General features: G+C 36.8%; 1 protein-coding gene across 5 annotated transcripts in view; it reads right to left on the bottom strand.

Moving 5' to 3' along the window:
- Nucleotides 1-44: 44 nt before the first annotated feature.
- The window catches only part of MAP3K2 (mitogen-activated protein kinase kinase kinase 2), a 51,705-nt gene continuing 29,087 nt past the window's right edge, over nt 45-22,662 (bottom strand). For 3 of the 5 annotated variants that reach the window (XM_067000060.1, XM_067000063.1, XM_013196701.3), the window contains 9 exons: nt 21,185-21,264; nt 19,172-19,239; nt 16,989-17,084; nt 14,181-14,387; nt 13,299-13,447; nt 11,388-11,519; nt 9,990-10,119; nt 8,727-8,904; nt 45-7,003 (listed from right to left, as the gene is read on the bottom strand). In XM_067000060.1, the coding sequence (XP_066856161.1) occupies nt 6,778-7,003; nt 8,727-8,904; nt 9,990-10,119; nt 11,388-11,519; nt 13,299-13,447; nt 14,181-14,387; nt 16,989-17,084; nt 19,172-19,239; nt 21,185-21,264 (1,266 nt within the window). In that variant the 3' untranslated portion in view covers nt 45-6,777. The other 2 variants (XM_067000061.1, XM_067000064.1) reach the window with 2 other exon arrangements.

Below are 22,662 nucleotides of genomic sequence, written 5' to 3' on the forward strand. Positions count from 1 at the left end.
TTTTTTTTTTTTTAATATTAATACAAAACTCTTAGGCACACGGCTGTCCCTACAGTGTTTTAATATATTTCTAAGTACAATTCGTGTCTGATTCTGGAAATACAAATACATTTTGAATGGTTAAAAACAAAAAATTAAAAAAATATTCTGAACATCAGCCAGCTGAAAATATATTCATCTAGTAAATTATCTCTCAAAGCTTTTATATATTTAATTATTCTAACTAAACATAGTACCCTTAAAAAACAAGTTCATAAAAATGTAGAAATGAAATTGTGGAATAAGATTACTGGGATATATACACACACAGTCACCGCAGACACAGAGGGAACTGGTAAGCGACGCTTGGCTCCTGAGTTCCTCGACCAAGATAACCATAGGCTAGTTTTTTAATTTTTTTTTTCCTTTTTTTTTATACACAAGATATTCCATGTAAAGCAGCAACAGCAGTGCAGTTACTGATAGCAACATCTCAAAAGTAATAAAAAACCATACATCCAGACAGTAGTACATTGCACACACACGTGATTCTCATACACCCATCAACAATTGGTCAGAGTATTAAATCAGTGTACAAATTAAATATTTCCAAAAATGTGCAAAAAAGTCAACGTTGATAGAAAAAAACACCTTTGTGTACATACATTACAAACTGTGCCCAGCATTCAACTGAGAGTAAAAACATTTACAGTGAGAAACTGATAGATTAAATAGAGAATTTAATGGCTACATAAAAATGTACATTAGATCAAGAGAAAATTTACAAATTTGTATTCATAGCTTCATGAAAACTAAAAGTCTACGTTCCGATTTACCTAAGTCTCCTCCACGTATATACAGTGATATTCCTTTATACGACTCCTGTGAGGTCTGAGATGACAGACGCTAGGCTTTGATAAACCGTTAAGATTTGGGGGTGACACCACCTTTACACTGCTATTAATGAGAAACAAACACTAGCGAACTGGCAATCCAATGCCTGTTCAAAAAAAGAAAAAACAACCTTTGTTTTTAAACCCACGTTAAATAACCATTGGGGAAAAGGATCAGCTATTATTGGGGTAAGAGACATGAACAACCTCTGAAATATTTCCTGGGAATATCCACTTGGGAGTTAAAGTGTCCTTTTCCTTGTATCTCCTAACAGAAGAACGTGACCTCCAATCCTCATCGGTGGACTCAAAATAAGGCCTGAACCCCAAGATACAAATTTAATGTTATTTTAATCCAGTTCCTCTCCCTTTAAAGTAAATTTATGAAAACCTAAGACCTAACCAAAGCGAGACTGCTCGCGTTGTTTCTTTGAAGGATGAGAAATTTTACTTTCTCCATCCATCCTACCCCTCAAGTACAGGTACGTATCTATCGCTAGAAAAGCCAGGCAGTTGCTGTGCATGGCGCAGACAGGGCCATGCCCCCTGCAGGGGGCAGGGGGTCCCGCAGAGCCGCCCCAGCTGCTGCACCCCACTTCACGGGCTGGGCACTAAAGCTGCACCTCATCAGCTCCGGCCCTAATGGGGAGCTCTCAGTGGCCACCACCTAACCAGTATTTAAGTTATGCCAATTAGAAAAATAAATTGAGGGGTTGGAAATGAAAAGAGTTCCTTTGTATTCTGATAAAGAGTAGTGATTTAGCAGCCAGGCTGGTAGCTCTTCTGCCCCCTCTGGCGTGGGTTTGTGGCTCCTCCTGAAGGCAGCGTACACCCAGGTAGCTGCGGGTGACATCTGGCTCTGGTGTAAAGCGGACTCCTTCCCAGCAGCTTTGAAAAGTTCTTACTATGGTGCAGAGAGCAATTCAGGTCACAAATCTACTTATTTTTTATGGCGTTCCTCAGATGTCCCAAAGCTCAAGCCTGGCTACAAAAAGTCACCAGGTTTAGTCACCAAGCTTATGCCTTATTTTTAGAATAACAAAAATAAGATTAAGTTAAAAAGAGTTAAAAAACCAAACCTTTCCTTTTAATGCTGTCATGACTTTTGTGCATCAAAACAGCAAATATAAACACCCAAATATTTTAAATATGGGAGGTGCCTATCTACTAGTACCTGCTTCATTCAGTTAGCAATAAGCTTACTGGTGGATATATAAGTATGTGTATCTATAAGTAACAGTACTAATCCATGAAACATCGCTTTTGGCTACATGTACATAGGAATAGAAAAGCTTTGGTAATTCTATGTGGTTTTACACTGCAGGCTTGTCATTAACACAAGACAGCAAGTTACCAGCAAGAAATGATACCGGCAGTAATACTTTTGCTTTTCCAGAAACACCATACAGACTTACATTCAAGCACACAAATTATGCTTTTCTATATGCGTGACAGATTTTCAAGATCAAAAAAGAAATTAACTATAAATAACTGTAGATCTGACCAATTTGCTCAAGTCTCTGAAGCTGCAGTTACAGTTTGCTCTATGTCGTCTGAAAGAATGGCTTGCTATACTGCGCTGTACCTACAGGTGCTGCAAGAAGGCTTTCAGTCAAGACAACGGCAGGATTAGGATTTTCCAAAAAAGAAACAGGAAAGAATTTAATGGGAACAATGTCAGCTTCACTGAGAAGTCTGCTCATTTGCTTAGATAATATTCCTGTGTACTGAAAGTAAACAACTTTTATTACAGTACCACGTTTACTAACGTACCAACTAGAATTTCACATCTGCGAAGAACTCTACAGGAAACCCAGAGTCTCGTACCCAGAGCTAGGAAGTTAAATCTCAGCTGTAATTGTATTTCTGTGAAGGGCAACAAGTCTTTTCTGTGGTATGCATGACAGTATACAGTCTCCAAAATGCAAATATGAAACCTGTGCGAGCATAGGAAGCGCTCAGGAAGTGCTCCAAAAATCACTTTTTAGAATTCTCAATTTAAAAGTCTGCAGCAGATTATAGCTAAAGTACACTTTTTAATGCAGTTATGTGAATTCTGGTTTGGGCACTTCAAAATATACTCTAATCCCGATTTGGTGACATGGAATTGTATGACAGCCGTAGCATTTCAATATGGTGTTTAAGAGGAACAAAATTAAGGCATACAGATAAAAAGGCGCTACCTAAGGGAAAAAAAAAACAACACAAATGAATAACTTTTCATTTTGTTATAAAGGACTGTTAGGCTGCAATTGGAATCGCAAATTTGGTTAAAAATTTAAGACTAAATTTAAACTGTCAAGAATTCGATGTAAATTGAACTAAGTTATTAGATCCATACTTTAAGTTCTTGCATGGATATTTCTATCACCTAAATTAAAAATAAAACTTGCTCTAACATGACTGTTAGTTTAACAGGACAGAGTCCCACCATTAAAAGCATATTACAGAAATAGCTTAATTTTTGTTACTTAATGTGTTAAAACAGACAATATAAAATTAATTAGCAGATAATTAAGTCCTTTGTAAATACACATACAGTGAACCTTGATTCTTACTTTTGGGGAGCATAGCTCCATCGTGGCATTTACAGAAAAGCAAAACATATCCTTGCAACAGTGCTATTTTCCTGGGCATTTTCTGGTAATTGGATTCAACAATTAAGAACAACTGATGATTCTAAAATGCTGGTGTCTTTGCTAATAAGATACCAGAAGTTGTGAGCTGAGAAGGGACCTCGTCTCGGCAAACCTCCTCCAGTGGAGTTTCAAGCATCCAATTCCATGCACCCTCTGGAATTTTAGAGCTAGGGTTTGTCCATTACCATGCCAGTGGTCAACAAAGTGATGTACAGACACTGTACACAGAGGCATTACATTATTTAATACAAATTGTTTTACTGCATTACCCCAACACAACGATGTTGAAGTGCAACATGCAAGGGGATAAGTATTAGCTAACCTTTTGGTAAAAGGTCTGAATTAGCTTCATCATTACTTCTAGCTCAAAGCATTTATGTTGATAATCATCTGAATTTACTGTAAGTTGCTTAGGTCAGTAGACAAATTCTTCATAGAGTAAAAAGAAAAACACACCACAGCTAAGGCCTAATCCTGGTCAAGGTAATAAGGTTTTACTAGCATTGCTGGAGCTGACAAAAAAGTTGTCCTTATTTAAGAAGCGCTGTCTTTACTTCAGCACCTTTCTGATACATCAAAGAAAATAAGGAGAACGCATTCTGCAAATTCTTTTTTTCTGGTTCCAAAATGCTTACCCTTGTCATGACTGAATGCCGTTTTTAGAAAAGGCACAAAAGCAGCAAACTCAATTATTCAGTAATTAAATTCACAATGAGAAAGTGGTATTGCAATATACATCAGCCAGCACTGTCTCACAAAAAGGACACAGTATTAGAAAACTAGATTCTGAAAATTTTCAAGCTTCAGAGAGTGCAGTTTCTTTTTAGAATAGTATCTTTAAATGTTATGAATGCTACAGATAAACCTGGTTACATTTTCCCTTTAATGTTCTTTTTTGGTAATACAAAATTTCCTTTTCAGGTATCACTGTCCACTACTGATTTTTATATACATTTTCACCTTGGTTTTGGTACCTTCTTGATCTGCTTGAAATCAATCATTTCGATTATATGATCTTTAAATTAGCTACATAAACTATTAGGCTCTACATTAACCCTCCCGCCCCTGCTGTCACTACATTTTGCTTATAAAGCAAAGGTCCTTTACAGCAGAGCGCACACATTCTTCTTAAAGTCTGCTTTCATAGCTTTTATCTAGTGACAGAGAGCCCCCCCCCACCCCCCACCCCCCCAAAAAAAGTCAGTACAAGCAGACTTTCAGCCTTTTAAGTTTTCCCTGGTCAGGATTGTCCTTCCCATGCTCAGAAAACCTTGCACAGTTGTGTACCCTGACTGAGAAAATTATAAACTGGGTACAGGGCTCACAAACTGGAGGCCACCACTCTCAGCGTCAGGAGAGGTGGCCCAAAATTCATTCTTACTCCACTACAGGTAAAGTGATTAGGATAGATCCATACTCCTGCTTATGCCCTTGTACAAAATTTGGAAGTTAACAGGATAAATTCAGAAATCTCATGAGTTAATTAGCATGAGAATAGGTAAATTTATTACTCTGTCTCCATGTATTTTGTAATTCTGGTAGTCCTCTAAAGATGCAAAACAGAGCGGAGCCTGGGGACAATAATGTAGAGTCTTGTCAGAGTAGACAAGGTTCACAGCATCAGCCTGCTCTGTTTTTATAACACAACAAAAGCAAGCAATGAATCATCCAAACAGTATACATTAATTCAGTTCTGTAGTCCAGTAATTTATTTCCAAATTCCTTTTTTAAATTATTTATGTTGTGTTCTTCTACACAAATATGAGAGCTTGACTTTTCTGGTGTGAAATTTGGTTGTTAACTATACCTGATCAGTACCTGGCCTTCTCTATTGAGAAGGACTATTTCAGAGTTTTGCCTTTGTTCTTTTATTATTCTCTTTGAGAAACAGAAAAAGTGGATTAATGTCCATTTTATGGCAGTTGGAAATCTGAAAAAACACCAATCAAGTGGATTATCGGGCTGCAGTAATCCCGCTCGTGTTATTCAGTTGCTGGCGCTCTGCACTTTTGGCCTATCCTTCATACAGTCTTTTGTGCTGTGCCTCCTTGTTCATTGTTGCCTCATGGGAAGTATAACTGGAGTCTTACCTTTCTCAGTGACTTACTCCTAGTGTTAAAAGAAGTTTAATTTTATTTTAAGAATTGTCAATACATCCTAGATGACTGAACTGTGTTACTAAAGCAATGCTTATAGTGCATAATGGGAATAATTTTATATTATTCAGGCACTTGATGTTGACATACATTCCATCCTAGCGCCCCTCGACAGCTCTGAAGACATTATTTCCTACAGGTCATTCCGAATCGTGTAACATACATACTGCAGAAGGATTCGTCACTCCTCTCCCCCCCCAAACATTCATGGGATTGTGGAGGAGAACTCTCTCTTGACACCACTTATTTCTTACCTAAGGTAATTATCTCCCTCCAAGCTTATGCAACAGAGGATTCTCTTTGGCAGATACAGCAGGAGACATTCTCCCAATTATTTACATCCAACAGCTACCTCTTTTCTACTGCAGAAATTTTCCCCTTACAGTATGGTAGTTCCTAGGAGTCTGGGTCCATAATCTTTTTACCTGTAATTCTTTTCCTATAAGGATAGGATAGTTCTACACCAAAATCTCTAGTACATCAGTGTTGAATTCTTTTTTATTATTATTATTTTCTTTTGGTCACATAGAAGTACCAGTCAGACATGCTTTTGTACAAAGAGTTCCAAGTTCTTCCAGCTTTATAATTAACTCTCAGAACCACATGATCCAGCTTAAATTACAAAATGCTAGAACTGATTAAAATGTTAAAATATAAGAACTTTGAACTCTCTGTTGCAAGTACCTATAACATAAAGAACAGTCACAGAGAGGTAACCTTCTTGTCCTCTAGCTGCATGTCTATTTTTCCCTGCACCCTGAGTCTGTCAGCGGTGTCAGAAAAAGTCACACAGTTCCTGACTATCCAATCATTTGTCTTTTTTTCCCCCTTTAAATAAGGAACAAATATGTACTAAAGTGCTTTATCTACACGAACCACATCAGTACATTACAGAAACAAGAAGTTCTAGTCCTGGTGGGAGCAGGGAAGGGAAGATTCTTATTTTAGATACAAAATTCAGATTGTTTACAATCTAAGTGAAACAAAGATTCAAGAGAATGTGTTCTCTCTCTTGTCTTTTTTCTCCTTTTTTTTGTAAAAGATAAAAAATAAAAGTGCAGTCAAATAGAAAATAAATGCAGTAGATGCAAGCTGAGTTGAGGCAGGCTGTTAGTGATAGTGTGCAAACGTGTGTCTTAGCAGTTCATCTGCAAATGGTCGCAACTTGGCCTCGATAAAAATCCTTTTCAAGAAATCCCGAGCATGGTCTGAGACATGAGGTGGTAACTGGGGATTGGTTGGCTGAGTGGCAATCTTAAAGATGGCAGCCATAGCTTCGAATTCTGCCCACGGGGGCTTCTCAGTGAGCATTTCTACCACTGTACAACCTACGCTCCTGAAACAGAGGCAAAATGAGACAGCAGGTTACAACAGAATCGTGCTCTCCTGGGAATGCAAGAAACGTCAGGTCGCTACCAAACACCATGGGCACATGGGGTCCTCTTAACCCTACACAGCAACAGCAATACAAAAAAACAGCCATCTGCTGCCTCAGGGTAACCCAAATCTACCCACGGCTTCACGTCCTTACTTCACCAGGCCCAGAACTGCTACCTCAGAGAAGAGTTACCCAGGTATTTCTCTGGACAACACTGCCCGGGCTGCGACCCTGCCGCCCTGCAGGTTCACGTCTCAGCGCTCAGCAGGCTGACGCTGGTGCTCCAGCTCTTCAGACACCTGCAGGATTTGAACGCACTTGAAAGCTTTCTTGCTCATTAAGTCCTAATGGAAATGCAAAGCAACAGGAATGCTTGGAAGGCAGAGCACGCTGTGCATTTTGTTAGCTCGTTAGAAATGCACAACTTGTCCCCAGTTTGTGGGACAGAAACATAACATGGAAGATAAAAAGTTTAAAACCATCCTTCAGTAGCATCTTCCTCTTTTAGAAAAGGATACTAAAATACACTGTGAAACAAAGTTTTAAGATCTTAAACTATCTTTGCATACAAAGCTAATATTTAAATGATTTATGAAGGCAGAAGGGCATGCAAATGTCCAGGAAAAGTCTGTTCCATTAGCCCTGCAATATCAGCCCCTTCCAGTAACACACGGATGATACTGCCAAATGGAGAGGTTGGGCGAATTTCTCAATTTCCAAGAAGTTATTTGGTTAGACAGAGGCTCGCTTCTTTACACAATAACGATTTACTGAATGACAGAAGTCTCACTTCAGTATTTCTTCTTAGTTTTAACCATAATTTTCCCCATCAAAAAACAAGCATTGACCTTGGTACAAATACTTCAACAACAAACAGGTCAAATGCCAGTTGTTCTATCATTCAAGCACAGCAGAGTAATTATGAAGTGGTCTGAAGCAGGCTAAGTGAATTTTCCTGACACTAAAAATATTGCTGTTGGTTGGATAGAAAGCGGTTTCTTTTAAAACACAAAATGTTACCGCTGCCCCCGCACAGCTACTGCTGCCCACCCATTCCTCCATGTTCAGAGCGCACACAGTGTAAGGAGGATCTGTCCATTGGGCCTGCGCTAAGCTACGCTATGCGACGTGTTACGCTATCTCAAATGTTCGTTTTGGAAATTTATCTTTCCCTTTTTAATTCTTAAAAATGTAATAACTTACAAAAACCTCCCCTCTCCCCCCCGCACCCAATCTCCCATTTAAATCTGGCTAATTTATTCCTGTGTGCTCATGTATTAAGGGAGCAGCATTTCATTTTAATGCTTTGCATTGGAGGTATTTCAGTGATAAAGTTCAATTAAGCAAAGTATTAATTTACGGGACACTGACTTTACTGATGCTTCAGAGCTTTACACATTGCTTTCACCCAGTACCTCTGCAGGATTTACAAACAGTCTGTTAATCCTAACTTCATGCAAGGTTGGCTCACAGGATTCTCTTATGATCCCTAAATCAACAGGCTCAGGAACTGCCAAACCAACAATTCCCAGATGTCAGCGTTACACGCTCCAAACGCGACTGCCAGTGCTCACACTTGTCCCCTTCTTCAGCCTAAACCCCAGAACAAAACACTCCAACTCTGGATGATAAAGAGCCCGTTCTGAAATCGTGCACTTTGCTAGAGAAGTTTGTAACATACCAGATGTCTGCTTTCCTGCCGTACCCTTCTCCACTGATAACTTCTGGACTCATCCAGTACGGAGTTCCTGTGACAGACTTCATTCCTGTACCAGACAGACAGATAGTCTGGAGTCGTTTGCTGGCACCAAAGTCACCCAGCTTCACATTGCCTGCTGAATCTCGCAGAATATTTGCTCCTGGAAGGAAAAGAACACTTTGGTGTTTTTTTTTTTTTTTTTAAAAAAAAAAAAGGAAGCAACTTGAATTCAGTGATGCAGTGCAAGATAGCTCTAGGGGTCTAGAGCTTCCAGAGAATTTTTATGTTCATTCCTATTACTTTACTCAGAGGTTCAGTAAGATGGATTGCTCCCGTTGTTTTGCACCCTAGGCCTTTTCCAGGAAATTTCGGTCACTCTATAAAGCCTGACAAAATGAAACGGGAAATTTTCACACTGCTACAAATGTCTTGACACTGCATTAAAGCAAAATCTTAAACTATGTCACTGAGTAGCTCAAAACACTTATCTGCATATGCATGCAAAAAATGTCATTGGCATTCAAATATTTTTTGGAAAATACTACTGATACAAAGCAACAGGAAAACCGTAAGTGTTTAGGGAAGACAACGGTGTTGTTCCACACGAGTATTTTGCACTTCACCATCTTCCCACGTATTCATAATGTGCTTTCGCAGCACTTCCAAGTTACCTATCTCTATCTGAAAAAGTAAAGGTATCAGTTTCCTGGCAGGAAAGTGGAAGAAGTCTGAGTCATTTGGGTCAGGCAAGTCACCTCGGCCAGTCACTTCTTGTAACAGTGAAGTGCTGGGTAATTTCTGTGTAATTGAGAGAAATAAAACTCTAAAAATAAATATTTTCAAATCATGCTGCTTTCCTCTGCATACTCTATTTGTAATTACATGATCTTTTGATATACTTGATATACTCTATTTGATATATCTATATATATATATATATATATTGATATACTCTATTTGTAATTACATGATCTTTTGATATATTCAAACTACTTACACTAAAATAAAATCAGAACAAAATTTATCATGAATGCACTGCAGATGGAGACAAGGGAAACATTTTCAGAAGTCTGCTAGCACAGACTCATTTTACAACAGTGACAAGAATAAACACTGGAAAGCAATCACACTGATACCAAGTCAGTATTTTGGTATCTCAAATTTAATTAAATTTTAGTGAAAAGGCAAGAAAATAGTTCATAGTAAAGAGCACTGAGCTGTACACAGAACTATCCTCCTTCTTACCTTTAATATCTCGATGGACAATCATATTACTGTGCAAATAGTGAACTCCTTCCAAAATCTGTCGTGTATATTTACGAGTCACATTCTCTGTGAGTGCTCCGTATGATTTTAATTGGTCTTTGATGGAACCCTATGGCAAAGAAGTATGAAACACTGTAACACTTCGAGGATCACAAGTGGCCTAACACTACTGCTGTTAAACTTCAATGAAGATTATGCCTGAAATGCAGACATTTCAGGGCTTTCTAGATCATCTTAAAGCACAAACATAGTTTTGTCTCCACTGAGAAAAATACATACTTTTACTCAGAAGAGGCTGAACAGAGAAGTCATGTATTGAAATATGAAGCTATTAGCTTTACGGCTATCAAGTAGCTGAATAGTGCCAGCACGTTGTACAGAAAAAGAGAACAGCACTATTTGCAGTCAAACACCACTCTCAGTTCTTTTGATGGTTAAACGATGATACTCAAGTCAGACGAAACAGATGGTGTTTACAAGGGCTAGTTTATACTTGGGGAAAAAAAAGTTGTCAAGAAAAACATCACAAGTTGGAAGACAGTGCTTAAACTGTTGGCTTAAAATAACGATAAGTTAAAACCTCATGGTTTTGTAGCTATCTTTGTATAACCTAGCTCTGCTATTCACAGATTACTTCTGTGGTACTGTCTTTCAAATGTCAAGAAATGTCAAGAATGTCAAGAACTGAAGAATCCCCCCAAAACAAAGCCCAGAACTCACCTGAAGGAAAAACACACAGTTTTCTTCTGTGGAGTCTTACAATGAAGTACAATGCTGTTACTATTCAGAAATGTAGATCCTATGTTTTTATAAGAGCACATTTTATTTAGCTCTGTCTCCACTTGGTGAGAAAATTAAAATCTAGTTTTCTAACCTGAATGTGTTTTTACCAAAACAGTGAAAGTAGAACAGTTCAGCATGTTCATGCATTCAAGTGTCATGCAAGAAACACAAAAAAAAACACAACCAAGATTATTTTCCGTCTGTACCTATTCCCACACCTATCTTAGCTACCTTTCCTTTTTTCAGAATAATTGAGAATAGCTGAGATGATGACTACTCAACAGCACAAGGTGAAGCACAGTAAAAAAGAAATATTACAATTCAAGGAAATCCAAGAGTTTAAGAATAACGCTATTTTTTTCAAAGACAATGCTAGGCACTTCTCATACCAAAATCAAACACATGGTACAAACCACACCAATTCTGAAAACACAGAGAAGACAGAGTGAGACTGCTGTAAGCATCTTTTGGTACCCATCTTTGGTTATTGTTTAACCTGAACATATCTTTACTATCTACGTGCACTTCTGCAAAAGCCGTGCTTATCACATCACATAGAAGCGATGGTTGAACTGGACTGGTTCTCTTGCTTACCCCAGGCATATATTCCATGAATATAGAGAGGGTCCTTTCTGGTGGGTCTCTCAAGAAGCCGTAATACTGAACAATTCTTTCATGCAGCAGATTTTTCAGCAGCTGAATCTCACATTCAAGTGCATTTACTTCCTACAAGGAAAAAAGCAAACAGGATTTACCATGGTCATTCAGTAATATTAAAATAACATTCTGGATTTTTATTTTATTTTTTTAAGCAGAACAGTATGTACTGCTGTTCTGAAAGGATATGTAAACTAAGTAGCAAAATGCTCTTGGAGGTTACGTAAAGTTTACACATTTTGTAATCAGAAAATAACACCATTAGTTTGAGGGAAATAAAGAAAAAAAGATGCATTTTCTATAAATTGTTTGCCGTTATCTCATTGTATTTCTAATTTTGTATGAAGTTATATCTGTTCCAGAGCACAGATATCAAGATGTGTATCAACTCACCGATCCTTATGCAACGTATCACAAAACTCCCATTTAATTTTTTTTATTTTTATTTTTTTTTAAAGTTCAGTCTTTCTACTGGAATTATTAGCCTTATTTCTCAACTTTTCCAGAATGTCAACTGACAGACCATACTTTAAAAATGCCTCTGAGGACTATTTTGATATTGTAGTCATGAAGAACAATATGCAAATACATTAACACATATGGTGCTTTCTCCAGAACTAACCTAATTACCAAAAATTTTGCAAACAGAAGATATTTTGAAAGACTCTACAGTAAGATGTTGAAAACGTTACTAACCCACAAAGTCAAACTTCAGTCTATTCCAGATTTCACCCAGAAGCCTTTCATTAAAACTGACTTACCCATCACAGAGTATTGCTGATACCCTCATACTTCTGAAGTTAGAAGGAAAACATTTTTTGACATTGAATGGTACAAATTACAAAATAATATGGCAAGCAAGGTCGCAAAACTGTTGCCACTGGAGAGACTACAATATTTTATCTGTAACACTTCTGAAGCAAAGTCAGTTGTGCTGTGTATTTCTAGAGTAGTTGGTGTTGCTACTTGATTAAAAACGTAACAACGCAAACGATTCTTGGCTTTTCTCCTTGATCCTACACCACAAATAGCAGCAAGCACCACTGGTAGCCACTCAATTCTGCAGCAATGCTTACAACCTCTGCTCGCTGGCCTTGCTCACCACGGTATAAAACACAGTCCTAATGCAGGAAAAATAGTAATAATTCTTCCGTCCTGCTAAAAGCAGCAAGCATGACTTGGAAAAAAAAGAAGTGGAAGATGGGTGCTATTTTAAAGTAGTTACTCTTCTTAAGTGTCCAATACTTTTAGAAGGACAAGTTCAATTTTAGAGAGAATAAACTGTCAATGAAAGTTTAGCTCTTCAGAGAAAAACATGGCCAAAAGCAGTAGACAATCCTGATGTGCAAAGCTTAGCAGATCCACCCCCCAACTCAAGCCAAAGATTTAATAATTTAAATTAAAAACTGAAAAGATTTTTAAAAAGAAAAAAAAAGGAAAGAAAAATCTCATATCATCTTCAGAGCCAAACAAAAAAACCCTTAGAATTTAATTTCAGGAACACTTAAATTAGTGCAGATTTTCTGTTTGTATGTGGAATGCGTTTTAATTCCTATACTAGTACAAATATACAGTGCTCTGAAGTAGGTGATTATTTATAAAGAATTGCTTAATTTTAGAGACCAAGACTGCACCAAATTAAATTATGTGTTCACTGAATGAGGATATATATGTCTGAAAATTTTAAAGTGTGACGTAACATTGAAATCGGGTAACCAAATTCTTTGATGTATTAACAAAACGGGATTCCTAACAGTGTTTTAAAACATCATCCCATTCAAGGAAAGGAACAGTTTAGCACAGAACACAGCACTTCAGTAGAAGCAAACTCTCTTCCGTATCACTTACCTTGCTGGTTTCTGGACTATCAGGATCAAACTGGACTTGCTTAACAGCCAGTTCTCTTCCGGTATCAGCATCGTAACACAGATACACTCTGCCAAATGCACCTTGACCCAGCAGTTTACCAAGTCTCCAGTTAGTTGGAGCTCGTGGTGCTGAAAAAAATAAGTATAGTTCTGGTTTTCAAGTGAGTTTGTTATTCGGCTGATTGAAAAAAAAAAACACAACTCGAATACATAGTCTTTAAAAAAAGTTTTCTATATTTTTCTACAGTGTGTCCTGAACTTCCCCATACAAATTACGAAGATAATAACGCTTTCTATAAGATGGAACGCATGAGGTACTCTAAATTTATTCAAAAAATAATGATTTCTTCTAGAAATATACATACTTAAAGTAGTTAGTAACTTTGAATCTGAAAAACAGACAAAGCGTATTACACAAACTTAGTAACTATTTTTTTTTAATCAAGGCATAAGTAAAATCCATCAACTACTGAAGTCATCACAAAGTATATTTGTTCCACCACAAATATAAAACAGTACCAATTAAGATCAACAATATATCAGAAAAGTTGACCAACATCAGCAAAAATAAATAGTAATCGTAATCTATGTGACCTTTCTCAGGTCCTCAAAAATCTAACACACCGAGAATAGTTTTACAGTGATTTGTTATCACAGTTGTCTGTTCCATGCAAAAATCTACGTGAAGGTTGGCGCAGTAAGCAATGAAAAGACTGCAGAGCCTACAGACTTTTTTTTTTTTCTATTAGAGAGAAAAACATTACTTATCACATACTTATCATTTGATGACATGCCTGGTTTTGACATGGTATATTCAAAAGCTAAGAGTTTACAGCAGAGTTCACAAAATTCCTTAACTTACAGCGACTTGGTGGGCTGATGTCCATCACTGACAAGGTAGGATTGTCTATGTCACTTCCCCTTCTCCTCATTCTGTTATCTTCATATTCTGGCGTAAAGACGCTGCTTCCGCTACTGGTGCTCAGCGAGTGATCGGTGGGACTGAAACTAACCGGTGATCGGAAGCTGTTCCCCTGAGTCCTTCTGGCTCTTGGAAAAGTTTTACGACCTTTAGAGTTATACAGAAAAAAAATTATGCTACACTGCAAAAATATACTCCTGTGTAATTTATGTATGCAAATACTTTGTGAATTCCACTTAATGTAGTTCAAGTTTCAACGCCATATGATATATGCAACGATTATAGAATTTACTGGTCTAACTTTCAGACTAGAAGAAAACAAACATTCATCAAAGGTGTATGTAGGGGTTAGGCAAAACAGTTCATTTAAAGTGTCTGAAACTGGGAGCAGCATACAAATGACAGTTTTTAGAACTGTTCTGGAGTTTAACTGCCATGCTTCAGAAACCTGAGGGGCTGTGAGGGCAGGAAGGAAAATGCCCTGCCTCCATTTGTATTGCTCTGTTAAGATGCAAAGAATAAACTTCTAATAAAAAGAAGAGAAAGAGAGAAAGAGAGAGAGACATATTCACCCTTTTACGAAAATAAGAATCAAAAGTAGAGAAAGATCTACATTTGGAATCAGAGGGAAGACCACAAAATAATCATCCCAAACACCCCATGATTCATAGATAGTGACAGCATTCAAATAAAAAAAGGACATTGATATTCAAAAAGGTCAATTGCAACCAGATGCTTAACACAATGTCAATATATTTGGGTAATGAACATCTTTAGGTCTGCATGGTTTGATGAAGTTTCTTCCTAGGGAACTCAAATAATGAATCAGACACTCCTTCAGCTAAGCCTTACGCTGGAGAGGGAGTTTCCAAGGGACTGAAGGCAGATGAAACATCTTGGAAAAAGCGGACTCAGATCTATACATGAGTCAGATCAATTTCAATTCTAAGATAAATATGGGAACAAACTATTAAGCGGTTTTATAAACTACTGAGAAGATAATAAGGTGAGAAAACAGCCCAAATTGATTTCACGTGTATCTATCCAGTTTACCCATTTCATAAGGACATTCTCATAAGCCAATTAATGAATTGTTGCATAGACCAACTTACTGTGAAGTGGATGCCCAAGACAGACTCTGAGCAGTTACCAGTGATGTCTCACCCAAAAGAGAATAATTTAAGTGGACACATATAGCAGGTTACCTTCAGTTCACCTCCTTACACTATTTTTAACTGACGAGATATATACATATATATGATGGAACAGAGTACACTGAAATACTGCAAGCGACATCAAGAGTGGCTTGCAGTACTTTTAAAGATCAAATTCACAGTGATGTTGGTAAATTGGAGATGATTCACAAACCAACAAGAAGAAATTCAGTAAGGAAGCAAACATATATACTTAAAGAGAAATCAATTTCAAAAACCACAAAGTGAAAAATAATTAGCTGACTAACAGTAACGTAAGAAAAGGATATGGGAATTGTAATAGACCATAGACCAAACAGTAGTCAGTATGGTGACTGAAGGAAAAATAAAGTGCCATTCTGGAATGCATTAACAGGACTGTTGCACACAAAGTCATGGTTACACCCTGTTATACATAAAGCAGCCACTAGAAAAGCCTCAGCTAGAGGACTCTATTCAGTTTTGGCCACCACAAGACTATAGAGAAGAGACCAGAAAAAAAAAATAAGGGCCTTTCAAAAATGCTTGAGGAAAGGTTTGAAAGAAGAAAGCTAACAAGAAACAAAACAGATGGTTGTGTGACGTAACTTTACATATGGGCGGTGATTTTTTCCACTGTGTTAAAATGGACTAACTAGTTACTTGTTTCATGTGCAGGAAAAATGATTTAGGAGACAGAGAAAGGTAAGTGATAAGCAGATTATATAGAGAGCTATCTAAAGCAGTGCAGTGTCTCTTCTCTTAGAGTCACTTTAGAGTTTACTTGAGATTCAGCATGACAGATAGGAGTCGATTTAATCCTGCCTCAGAACAAGGGACTGGATCAAAGTTGCCTTGTTCCAGTTTCTGTGATTTCCACAGCAGAATTCTGTTTATTGCTGTAGTCATTCCAGACTACAAACGAAAGCATCAGGTCTCTGGAGAAGTTTCTTCTTAGCACACTGAACTAGTGAGATACGCTGAAGTCAAAGAATCCTTCAGCTGCTCCTCTCTCCTTCCTTTTGAAATTCAAGATGTGTTGAATTTAATTGAATGTCATTACTATCCAAATGTGGGTTTTGGCCACTTCAATAAACATCAGTCTTGCATTCCAGCAATTTATTCCAACAGTTGATTTTTAATTCTCTGTCAAATTGTCTGCTCTTCAATTTTATTTTCTCTTAATTGGAGAACATGTTAACAGTAACTCCATTTAGAATGCGGTGTTTGTGTGTGTTTTTTTGGACCAAAACAAGAAATGACAAACTAACTTTGGATAGGAAAGGGTCACAAAGGCATACACTGGGTGATTTGTGAAAGATATAAAAGAAGTTCTATCTTTGGTCTGTTCATGAGTCATGAATTCTGTAATCCATAACTTTACCAGAGGTGAGACTACTCAGCAGCTCTAGAAATCATTACAAGTTTATCAAGCAAGTTTGGGGAAAGAAGTTAAGTTCTCCATTTCTTCAATACTTTGTTTTATTAAGATTTTACTATCAGAATTTTCTTTTTCAGTTTTTAAGAAGAGAAAAACAGGTTAATTAAGTTGAACGCTTGCAGTATTTACACTTACCATCATTGTAATCTTGTTGATGATATGAAATATGGTATCTTCGGGGATAAGTCCCCCCCTTTCCAAACTTCTCGAATATGGGAATATCATATTCTACTAGAAAATAAAAAGATAAATTTCAAAATTAAAAATATGACAAAAGGCATATTAATCAGTTTGGCATTATAATTTTAAACTCAGAGGAACATATCAGAGGATATGTTTCAAGTTGAAGCCTCAAAGCAAAAAAGACTATAGAAAAAAATCCCCAAATGACTAACAAATCACTAGAACTAAAAGGACATCCAGCCTGAAATTCCAAAGGATTTCAAGAATATAACTCAAGTTGTTTGTAATCTCTTGCTTAAAACAGTATCAGTGGACTGCAGCATGCCTAGTTATTCTGTTTATTTTTTCTAGAGGAATTCTGGGAAACTATAGTTCAGCTGGAAAAGCAGCAGAAACTACTATAAATAATAAAATTTAAAAATGCATAATACAAAAGTCTGGTAAATGAGTCAACACAGCTTGAATTACTAAAACACAGTGAAAAAATCCTTTATAACCTATGAAGTATTCATACTTTAAAGGCAAAGTTACTTCACGAATAAGTAATTGGTTAAAGATAAACACATAAGATGGGAGTAAGTGGTCAACAGTACCACAAGAATCTGGGCTACAAATCACAGAGTTTAATTAAGCGTGAATTCTCTGGGCAGAACAATGTGAGGTGACAAAATTATCTGAAGAAACAAAGCCAACAGAAGAATTACAGGAAGCCCTTCAGAGTAACTGGTCGGGTGTTAAAATGACAGATGGAATTCAATGTAGACTAAAGGACTGTGAGAGAGATTTCCAGGAAAGCAGCAGCTAAACTCTGTCAGCTGAAAAGCAGACTACATGCAATAAGTCCTTAAGACATACTGAACAAAGTTTTGGTCTATTCCTACCACACAGAAAAAGATTTAGAAGTTCAAAGATGATCAAAGATACAAAATAGTATCCATAAGGAGTGCAGGTCTCTACGGTATAGAAAAGCAACAGCTTAAAGGGAGCCATGAGAGGTCCATAAAAATCACAAGGGGCATACTTCTTTATGAAACACAATAAACCACACAACTTCTTTTCTTAAAATTCTGTTGATGCTGAAAGAGTGTACACAAATTAAAGAGGGAATGTAGAAATTTGTGGAAGAAAAAAAATCCATCAAAGTACAAAAGAGTATTTGCAGAATCTTTAAGCCATACCTGACTGGGAATATATTCTGAGGCAGGAATACTACACACTCATCTATAGAAGCCTGATACTGCTTGTGGTAGGAGAACAGACTGGGCCAGGTGAACATTGTTTCTAACTCTATAAACTTTTTTTTTTGTTATACATCAAATCATGAGAATAGATACTGAATAACAAGTTGCAGGATTAGTATGTATCTCTAGGATCCTTAAAAAACACAGTTATGTGAATATACCTTCATAACTAACAAAGTGTGTTAAAATAGGTAACAGACCAAAAAAAACAAAACAAAAAAACAAAACAAAAACCCACCACCAAGCCCATATAGAAAACATCCTGGATTCACTGGAAGCTAAATTTTATATTGAGGCATGTCCATAAAAGTTACCTCAAAATACTTTCAAGGTTACCCATTGCACTTGGTATCCTGAACCACGCACAACAATTTGGATGCAAGCCAGAGCATGGTATGAAAACAACATTAGTGGTGATGATTGATTAATTTATAGGCACAGCGCATGGTTCTCCTTCAATCTTGTACTTTGTAGAGCTTTCATTTACAGCAGTTAAGAACACTTAAAAGTGTTCCTCCTTTCACAGAGTAGAAAATGAATGCTCCAACATTAAATAAATTAACAAAGGTTATGCACCAATATAAAGATGGACATTACAGTACAGTTTAATCAACTGTTGTGTGCCCCTACCCACCACATCCTTTGTTCTTTTCAGAGGCAGGTATGTTACAACCCTGCTGTTTCACACAATAATTAAAAGAAAATGTTTAGAAGATCTTAAATTTCGTTGTATCTTTTACTGTGAATATTTACATTGGATTTTGTTGCTGTTTTCCACTACCATAACAAGTTTGTGTAACATAATGCCTCTTAACGTGAACTTCCCTTTTGAGTCCTATTACTTGCAAGAAGAAGTATTTTGGAAAGCTGTTATTGTCCAGCAATTTTGCCTACCTGAGAATTCCTGATGATTATCTGGATAGCTCTGTGCTCTTGGCATCCGTGATTTGGGATAGTTGTCTCTAGAAGTGTAAAAACACACAGCAGTTAAAAATTACTGGTTTAGCACTTAATCTTACTGTGTCACAATTCTTTGACTGATGAAAGCTTATTCCTACACAAGCCACTGTATCTGCTTACAAAAATGGAACAGTTAAAAAAATCAAATCAATTAGGTATCAATAATAATCCACTAACAATGGAAAAGCTTCCTCATTAAGCTTAATGTAGTAAGGGAACAACAGACTGTGTCAATGAGTAATGATACGAGTAAAAATCTGAATTAGCACTAATAAAGCTACAAAGGAGCACTGCTGTTTTAACGTTTTTAAGGCTAAACACAAAGGTTTATAGACTGGCAAAATCTCTTATGCAGCTTACAAAAATCCTTAATGAAATTTAACCAAAGAAATGCAGAAGCTTTTAATGCCTCAAGAAAATTTCCTCTTCTCTCCATGAAAGCCATAAGATTGCTATATTAATTTTACTGAGTTACAGAATGATGAATGATTTTTTTGGTTCTTGTATGATCGCATTGTTTCTTGCCAACAGTTGGTATGCAACTCCTAGTGACCAAAAGGAATGGATGGGATTGCAGATCAGGGCAACCAAATACAGTACATTTCTAAAAACATACCAAAACAATCTCCTCTTTTTTCTGTTAAGAATTTCTCTAATAGGTAACAGAAGCTGAATGGTGACACAAAACGTACACCTCTGCACGAAACATTTGAAAGTGGGGTGAAAAAATAAATAAAAAAGGAAAACAGACTAAGCAGAGATGACAAAACCAGTAAATAAAAAGCAACAAAAAAGTTTCGAAGCAGAAACAGAGTCAAATTAAGATTGCCTTGTTTCCCCTTCTTCCACTTGTCCCTACCCCATAAAAAAAGCTAAAAATTTGTTGAACTTCTATTCTATTTAGCTTCTTTAAACTTTGTATGTATTTAGCCACATTTCGTCTATTGTTTTGTTTGTGATGTGAAGAAATATTATTTAATTCAAAAAGTTATTTGTAAGACCAAATGCATTTCTGTCCTCAAATCATTCTCAAATGAAAAGGTACCGTGGAATACTATAGCTCTGACTGACTGCCCTAAGCAATGACACCCGACTTCTTACCTCTCTATTAATGAAAGCATTTAATTAGCAGTATTCCTAATGTAGTAGTTCCCAATAAACAAGGAGCCAATCTGCACAGTTTAAGACCCCACTTTATTCATCTGACCAACCAGAAGTCAAACAAATGCGTACAGTTTGGGGTACCTGGCAGCTGAGAACCTGTGGGCAGTGATCCTCTCAAAATACATGCATCTCCTGACAGGTCAATAAAAAGAGAGCTCCAGACCCACCACCGTACACGCTGCTTCTCGCTAACTGACAGGTTTAAACAAAGAAAAATAAGTGGAAAGTCTGCAATGGGAAAAAGTGACAGACTGGACAGTAACTGCGAGGAAAACGAGGGGATTGACTGTTTAAGTCTTAAATCAATTCTACCTCCTTTCCTGAATTGGGTACCCTCACCCTTGGAAAAAGGGGAAGTTCACATCACACAGCAGTACCTAAGAAGTGTAAATTTGATGGGGACGCTCAATGCCGAGGAATACACTTTATATATGCAAGAGTGGCAAAACGTAGTTTAAATGTTTAGTCTATTCTTGTAGTATCCAAAATCTAAATTTAGGTTTCAAATGCAAATTTAAAAAGGAAAAGAGAGCTACTTTTTTTTTTCCTGGGCATTAGTAAGCAATTATATTTCAATAAGCTTTTATAAGCAATGCAGTCTATTGCTGTAAATTAAGCAGCTGCCCCTCCAATTTTCATGGCCTGTTCTGCATCATAAAGGTCTTGGATAGAGAGAAATTTCTAGAAGTTCAGTAATAGCTGTTGCTGGAGAGTTTTTATATGTTACAACTGATACATTAAGCAATCTAACAAAGATAAATAACGAATGCAAGTAATTCTTACCCATCTAAAGGGCTGTCAAGTGAGGGACAGCTTCCTGAGCCAGAATTTTCAGGACTGCTCAGAGACAGTGGATCCAGCATCTATTAAAAATAAAAACAGGTATCAGAGCAACAAGTTAAAGTTTTTTTTTTTTTTTAAATACTTGAAGCTTCTGGCTTTTCAACTCCTAATAAGTAAGTTTATGAATGTATATACATACATATATATACATTCATATACATATGAATATCTATATATATCTATAAAATTAATTACCAGAGAAAACGTTGGCTGCCATAGTTGAACCTGCAATACGTATTTTTTCCCTGAAAGGATTCCATCATTCTCCTCTCATATAAATAAAGTTAAAAGTATTTAATCCTCAACAATGGTCCACACGCACCTAGTTGTACTGCTACACTCTTCCTGCATGCACCGTTGACTATTAATATTATACTATTAATATTATAGCGATACCTGCATGAAACTGTCTCAACAGAATAAGGTCTCCAAAGAGAGAAAAAGGTTAGAGATTTTTTTTTTTAAAAAGTGGATTTTGTTGCCATCAAGGAAAAAAACTCATATGACACTGATTGTGATGAATGCAATTTGTACAATCTCTGAAGTGATTTAAGTTTCACCAACTAGAATTCACAGAAAATTGCAGAAATAAAATACTGTAAAAAGCTTCTAAACATCGATCTCTGGTTAGGACTCCAAGCAAGTTATGCAGAATTATAAATAGAACTGAACAGCAGATGGAAGGAGAAAGATGAAGGAACACAAATTATAAACCTCCTTCCTTTTCACCCAAACTAAAATACACTTTCATCTGAAACTGGAGTTTACAAAAAAACAACAACGAAACACCGAACACCAGAAACTGATTGCTTCCTAAAGCACTTCTGACATACTAGTAATCAGTACTCACAAGTTACATGAAATCTTCCATGCACCAGTGTGAACAACTCATAAAACTATCTAGGCCAGATCCAACACATAACGAAAATAGATATCAACACTTCCTTGTTGCTCAAATTCTTATCTAGAGAGAAGTAAAAAGGATGCTCTTGACAGTCAGCTATTTCTACCAGCTGATGTTCATTTTAGTTTCTCTCTCACGACCTCCCTTAAGTCTTCGGTGTAAGGACTGGCAAATATTACTTCCTTCTCTTTTGCAGTAAAGCAATCTGAAATTTTTACACATCTATTTTTCAAAAGATGTAGAAACAGAATCTAAATCTTGAATATAATACTAATGTCCATTTTACTAGCGTGCCTCTCAAAAACAATGAGAAGCTCACCTGTTGTCTCAGAACGAGCTCCTTCCTGAAATATAACTTTTTTGGTATGGTACACAACATCTGCAATTTTTTATGATTCGGATGACAGTCTACTGCTGTAGATTAAGCAGTTGCCCCTCTGATTTTTATGGTCTGTGCTGTGTCTTAAAGGTCCTGGGTACATAACTTTGTAAGCACCCATCAAGGACTTAGTAA

Source organism: Anser cygnoides, chromosome 6 (assembly GCF_040182565.1).
Source record: "Anser cygnoides isolate HZ-2024a breed goose chromosome 6, Taihu_goose_T2T_genome, whole genome shotgun sequence".
Taxonomy (NCBI): Eukaryota; Metazoa; Chordata; class Aves; order Anseriformes; family Anatidae; genus Anser; species Anser cygnoides.